Genomic DNA, 6,630 nt, shown 5'->3' with positions numbered 1-6,630 from the left:
TACTTCGATTCAAATAGAGAGGAAGATACATTAAGGTCCAATGATTTCAAGTTATACTGCTTACAATAAATCGCAACGTTGCCCGTTACGTGTTTGCTCTTTTGCCGAAAAGAAAAATGGCTTCCCTGGGCCGGTCGCGACGCGGATACTACCTTGTTCGTTGGCCCAGCAATGTGTAACTGATAACCATGTATATAACTAACAGCTATAACTCGATAGATATCGGAATTATGTAAAGAAGAATGTGATGTATAGATATATGAGAGAGAGAGAGAGAGTCACGAATATTTTTACGTATCCCAAACAGTAGAAAAAAACCTGTTGAGGCGGAGGCGGATAAAGGGAGTTCCAACAGACAGATAAGATACGACTCAGGACTCGACTTTGAACTCGTTATTTTGGATGGGATGTCGGCACCACATCAACCTGAGCCCGGCATCTCCGGTGACAATGTAACAACCCTTCCTTACCTGCGTTCGACACTATAAAGTACCTCCAAAGCGGCGTCTAATTATCTTACACTTCGCTGAGGTCCTTTTAAGGCGGCTCTGTTCCCGTTCGCTCACCATCTCCTGTATTACACGTACCGCTTCCCCCTGCCTCCTTGTCGTCACTATAAATGCCCGCTTCGCTCCCCGCCACTGCGCGCGTCGCGCCTCCGTTACCGACTCCATCTCGCCGGGATTTTGAAACCCTAAACCTGATGGAGAAGTCGGCGGCGACCGGGGAAGAGCTACAATTAGTCGATCCGCGGGTGTGGAAGGCCAGCGCCGGCATCTCCGCTCGCATCGCCGCCGTCGGATCCTCCGTGTACTATTTCGCCCAGGGGCACGCGGACCAGGCTTCCTCGCTGCCTGATTTCTCCGCCGTCCCGTGCCCCCGTGCTTACGTCCGCTGTCGGATCTCCTCAGTCCGCCTCCACGCTAACCGCAACACCGACGAGGTCTTCGCCCGCATCAGCCTCGACCCTCGCGCGCCGCCTGCTGCGGTGCCGGTTCAGCCGCAGACGGAGTTTCCCTTCTCGTCCTCCTCATTATGGCTGCCGGGGGCCCAAGATTACGGGGACGGCAACTTCATATCCTTCGCTAAGGTACTCACACGCAGCGATGCCAACGTTGGGGGCGGGTTTTCCGTGCCGCGGTTCTGCGCCGAGTCGATCTTTCCTCCTCTCGATTTGGGGGACCCGACCCCGGCGCAAACTGTCATTATCCACGACGTACACGGGAAGTCCTGGACATTCCGGCACGTCTACCGCGGGACCCCGCGGCGCCACCTCCTGACCTCCGGATGGAGCAATTTCGTCAACTCAAAGAGACTAATCTCGGGCGACTCGTTGGTCTTCATGAATTCGTCAGGAAAGGTCTTCGTCGGTATCCGCCGCACCAGCCGGTCCTGCGGCCCAGCAACACTAAATGTGGAAATGGAGGAAAAACACGGACGATTCTCGAGAAGTGTTAGAGGAAGAGTTCCGCCGGCGTCTGTGGTGGAAGCTGTTAGATTGGCTGGGTTGAATCTTCCTTTCGAGGTAATGTACTATCCGAGTGCCAGATCTCCGGTGTTTGTAGTGCCGCAGGAAGCAGTGGATGCTGCAACGAGAGTGTCGTGGACCGTTGGGATGCGAGTTAGGATGTCCGTGGAGACGGGGGACTCTGCAAGAATGAATTGGTTTAATGGCTCGGTGACCAAAGTGACGATCAATGATGCGGGGCTGTGGCGGCGCTCGCCTTGGGGCATGCTTCAGGTGCTATCCCTGGTTTTGAGATCTTTTCCGGGTTATTGCTTCTTTGTTGTCATCTGGTTCTTGAATCTTTTGCGAGTCTTTGCTATCATTACCATCTTTCCTACTTTGATCAGTTTAGTTGCATTTCACTACTAGTTCCTAAATAAATGGTAACCATAAGGCTTCTATCAAGTATGCTGATTGTGGCTAGTATCGTGTTGTTGCAATTGTTTTGATCTGAGAGTTTAGTTAGGATTAATTTTTTTTTTGGATCATGTAGACAAATACAAGGAATTAAAGATTTTAAATTAAGTAGGATTAAGAAAGAATGTAGGAGATGGAATCATAATGATATTTGTAGAATAACTGTTTGTGTAGTTTAGACATTCAAGAAAATTGTATGAATTGAAGTTTTGGGTATCTTGAATCTATCAGTTAGTAATAACAAGAGATTGATAAAGATATTGTCTACAAAATATTATGCAGAATGGTATTGAGAGTTTTGTGTGATCGTCATGTTTCCTCAAATGAAAGAAAATATAAAAAAAAGGATATTATGAAATAGTTGCAAGATCAATTATGCTTTATATACTGGAGTCTTTAACAATTATAAGAGCATTTAACATAAATTTAGTTTAGTCAGGATGAAAATATTGAGATGAATGTACAGGAGTATATAAAAAGATAGATTCTTTAATTTGTGAATCAATTGATACAAAACTTTACAAGAAACAATTTGTAGTCATTACGGACATGTTCATAGAAATAGTAATCCGATGAGAGGTATAAAGAGAGTTAAAAGAAAAACTTTACATAATGTAGCAGAAAAATATTCTGTTGCTATTATTTAACCGAAGAATTTTGTGTAAAGATAAATGCAGCCAACCAAAAGTTATTGAGACGTCACTTCTGTTACTGTTCTTGAAATCCAAAAAGAATCGTTATTTTGATTTCTTGTTTCTGCTAGTATTATTGCATAAGAGCATTGGTTGTTCTTTGTGATTTATGTTAATTTCTGTCCTTAATCCTCTTGTTTCTATCAGATTACCTGGGATGATCCAGAGGTTTTGCAGAAGGTCAGAGATGTTAGTCCCTGGCAAGTGGAGTGCTTTGTTGCTGGTCCTCAAGGAGAGATTCCACGTTCTATTAGAAACATACTCGACGAGCAAGAAAGTTCTTTATTACCTGATGATAAGGAGGATAGCGTACTGACAGGATTCAAGAGTAGAATCATTGGTAGTCTATCCCCCTCAGTGTCCAATAGCAGTTTATTTCCTGTTGGGATGCAGGGAGCCAGGCATGATTTTTTCCACAAAGCCGGTTTATTTGACTCAAAAAGCAATGGTAATCAAACTTTTCTCAATAGTGTACATGGTGTTAATGCACCAGAGAAGAGTGATGTGCCTGTGGAACCAAGTATTCGGATACCTTCACAATCACGATGTTCATCTCCACCTAGACAGGGTAGCATCCAGGCTTTAGACAGAGAGACTCTTGAACCAGCAAGTAATCAAGTCACAAAAGCCTCTATCCAACTGTTTGGTCAAGTGATACATGTAGGGAATCACATTGATAAAGATGCGGACAATTGAGTATGAAGATGCAAAAGGTGAAGATGAGAGTAATGATTCTTTTTCTCCAAGCCAGCAGTGCGTTTCAGCATAAGAGCCTATCAGGTAAAAAGAATGGTTCTTGTAATCCTGTGATGCTTCTTTGGTATGTTTAAGTTACTCATGTTTGTTTTTTTTCTATATAGCTGATTTCACAAGTATTTAAATGATCATAAGGTTCAACCATAAAGAAAAAAAGAAGTCAAATTACAGATCTTAAATTTGTTGAAGTCAAAATGAAAATGTAGTTGGTGACAAAAAATTGAAATAAATGTATTTGTAAACTATGATTTCAAATAAGGTATATAGATATAAACTAGATATGATATAAGAATTATCTCCATAATCTAATATCTCAAAACAAAAATGGTGCCTCCCATTACATAAGGATCCACCATTATTGAGTTGGGGTTGTGGAAGAGAGGTTCAATATACACAACTTACCTCTATATTCAAGGAGGTTAACAAGGTTTGAACCTTGATCGCTCATGTTGCCAAGGAGCAATCCAATATCTCAAAATAGTTTTTGTTTTATTTGAAAGTTAATGTTACAGAAATTGAAGGACAAAGTAATAACAGGAGGCTACAATATCAACATAGAGTCATAGACTATAGAATTAAAAAGAAAATGAACCATCTGATTCTCATTGCACAATAAAAAATTGTGCGGAATAGCACTGATGAATTACTTGATAACTTGGTAAGATAATATTTAAAGTCTAAGATAAAATAAGTACAAGATACATTTTCTTAGTTCAAGGTTTTTTTAAAAATATTTTTGGACAAATTGATTCAATTTGGCACAGATGTGAACAAATGTAATCTATCTTGTGGGTAATATCACTAACGGTATGGTTGTTGAAATTCCATGATTCTTCTGAATAAGCTGAAAGATTGTGTGTCAACAAAGTAAGATAAACTTTTTGTGTTTTGAATTGTTTGGTGATGGTAAAGCTAGTCATGTTCACTAGTTAAGTAAACAATCACCATTCCTTGGTGCTTGACATTGCTTGTTCTTCCTTTACAGGTGCGCTTACATGAGGATAGCAAGAAGGTTACATTTTGTCATCTGGAAGTACTGCCTTGTACTAACTGCTTCTTCAACTTCTTTAGGATGCTGCTGAATTTCCTTATCTTCTTTATGCCTTGACAGTCCAACCATTTTCTTTTCAAGTAAAAGCTGTTTGAGACTTATTAGCATCAGGTATTTTTTTTATTTAATATTTTGGGATGGTTTACATGTTTGAATTTTATAGTTAGCATAGGAAGCTTTAGTTGTTAGAGACCTTTTAATCATTTTTTTTATCAACCTTATGTTTTAATTTAGTTGTTAGCATGAGTATTGCTAGATAAAAGAAGGGGAAGGTCAGGCATGAAAATAAGAAAAACAACCACTTATCCATTGAAGAAACTTTAAGCTTAACCCAACAAAACTATTAATTAGGCACTGAGCTAAATTCTCTTATTTTCAATTATCTTTGATAATGTTACAAGTTGTTTCGTGCTGTCAAATCAGATTTCAGTGTGATATATACTGTTGGAATTAGTTGAAAATGCAAAACCCATCGAGCAAGATATAAGTTTCACAGTTTTTGAGGTTCTTCTTCCGTCTAAGTCAGGGCAGTTCTATTGCATCTCCATTTTTGCGGCTGAAGACATTTATACGAGTAAGCATTTCTTCGTTTTTTCCATTTAGTATCATCGTAGCTAGGGCTCATGTCATTGTCGGATTTATCTTCGGCATCAAGCATATTGTTGGAATAATTAGCCCTTTACATATGATCCAGTCGCATATATGATGAAGAATGTGTGTTATGTGGGCGGATAATATCTAATGGTGAAATTTCTCTTTGCTAAGGAGAAGATGTGGGTTCGATTCCCGCTATCTGCCCATGGTTAAGTTAGCTATTATAGTTGTTTCTTCTGGGTCATTCACTTGTTTCATTCTGCAATTTTGAGAATCATTTTTATTTTTTGTAGGAGAGCCTTCATATGGTTTTTAATTGTAGAAGCTTGCCTTGCAAGATTTTCTTTTACTGGTTTTCTGTGTCCAAGAAATTTTGCAACATACTACTGATGGATAGGTTTGAACACTTCATATGCCTACTATTATCTTATCTATCCACCATTTTTGTTTGCTAGTTCTGAAAAAAATTGTTCTCGGAAGTAAGCATTTTAGAATAAATTGAAGGTATTAAATTTCCAAAATACTATTCCTTTTTCAATTGCAAAAAAGTTTTCTTGTGTGTGTTCTCCACACACACCCACTGTTCTTCTTCAAAGCCTTCTTGTGAGTGCAATGAAAGGGCTTCAGAGAAAAGCTTTCCAGTCCTGTTGTGCGTGCAGTTTCCTCCTCAGGGCGGAAGGAAGCGTGCAGGCGTTCTCATGCCCCTCTTCGGCATTGCATATACCCAAGGTAATTTCCTCAGATAATTCAAGTCTCAGCTTTCTTGCTACTCTATGAATGCTTCTCTATCAAAGTCCAACGGAGGACCAGAATTCCCAAATCATTCACCGAGAAACTTCATAGTGCCGATGAGAAAGAACCCTTTTAATTATGCAGGCAATGCAAAATAGCAGTAGTATACATCTCTTTGGCGTTTCAAAGAGGAGACTATAACTAGCAGTATACATTCCTCCGATCCCCTCCGCTCCCTAACTTCTCACTCATCCCTTTCCCCTACTCTTGTCCCTTATCCGCATCGCCATGACAACTACTACTCATAGGTTTCGTCACCTTATATATCTCCACCAGCGACCGGAACCTCTGCCGTTTTCTCGGCCAGCTCTCATGGCTTCGTTCCTCTTCATCCTCTTCCTCTTTTCTTACCACTTGGCTTCTCCCTCCCTCGTCTTTCTTGTTCTTCTTCTTCTTCTTCTTTCCGCCTGCGTGTTCCACTTCTTCGCTGTCTTCGTCCTCCCCGCTGCTGAGCTGAACCAGCTGCTGGGCTGCCTCCATGTCCGGCTTCGTCAGTCCCTTCTTCATTCCCATGCACATCTTGGACTCTACCTATCCGTATGTAATAGAAAAGGAGGGGGGAGTGAACTTTCTCGAGGAGGAGGAGAAGAACAGCTACAATAAGGAAGAGAAGGTGCGATTCTCCATCTCCGACTTCTTGCCTTGTTCCTTTCGGTGGTTTTGCGGTATAAATATAGGTGGACTCGCTTGGAGGAGCGCGTTTTGAGAGAGAAAGAAATGGGTAGAGTGGAATCGAGGAAGGCGGTGAGAAGACTCGCAGTGACTTCTTCCTCTCCGCTGGTGACGTTGGGTTGCTTCGAAGAACGACTTTGGAATGCCGC

General features: G+C 41.3%; 1 protein-coding gene across 1 annotated transcript; it reads left to right on the top strand.

Annotated features, from left to right (window-relative positions):
* The first annotated feature begins 330 nt into the window (after positions 1-330).
* LOC135651730 (auxin response factor 17-like) lies at positions 331-4,623 on the top strand. Its single transcript, XM_065172110.1, has 3 exons — positions 331-1,741; positions 2,764-3,396; positions 4,358-4,623. The coding sequence occupies exons 1-2, from the start codon at positions 620-622 to the stop codon at positions 3,310-3,312; spliced, it is 1,671 nt and encodes a 556-aa protein (XP_065028182.1). The 5' UTR covers positions 331-619; the 3' UTR covers positions 3,313-3,396; positions 4,358-4,623.
* The last annotated feature ends 2,007 nt before the right edge of the window (positions 4,624-6,630 follow it).

This window comes from Musa acuminata, chromosome BXJ3-10 (assembly GCF_036884655.1).
Source record: "Musa acuminata AAA Group cultivar baxijiao chromosome BXJ3-10, Cavendish_Baxijiao_AAA, whole genome shotgun sequence".
Taxonomy (NCBI): domain Eukaryota; kingdom Viridiplantae; phylum Streptophyta; class Magnoliopsida; order Zingiberales; family Musaceae; genus Musa; species Musa acuminata.
This window is presented reverse-complemented; position numbering and strand designations above follow the sequence as displayed.

Coding starts and splice junctions, on each gene's coding strand:
- LOC135651730 (XM_065172110.1), top strand. CDS start 620: ATGCCCGCTTCGCTCCCCGCCACTGCGCGCGTCGCGCCTCCGTTACCG. Junction 1,742..2,763: donor CGCCTTGGGGCATGCTTCAG/GTGCTATCCCTG, acceptor TGTTTCTATCAG/ATTACCTGGGATGATCCAGA.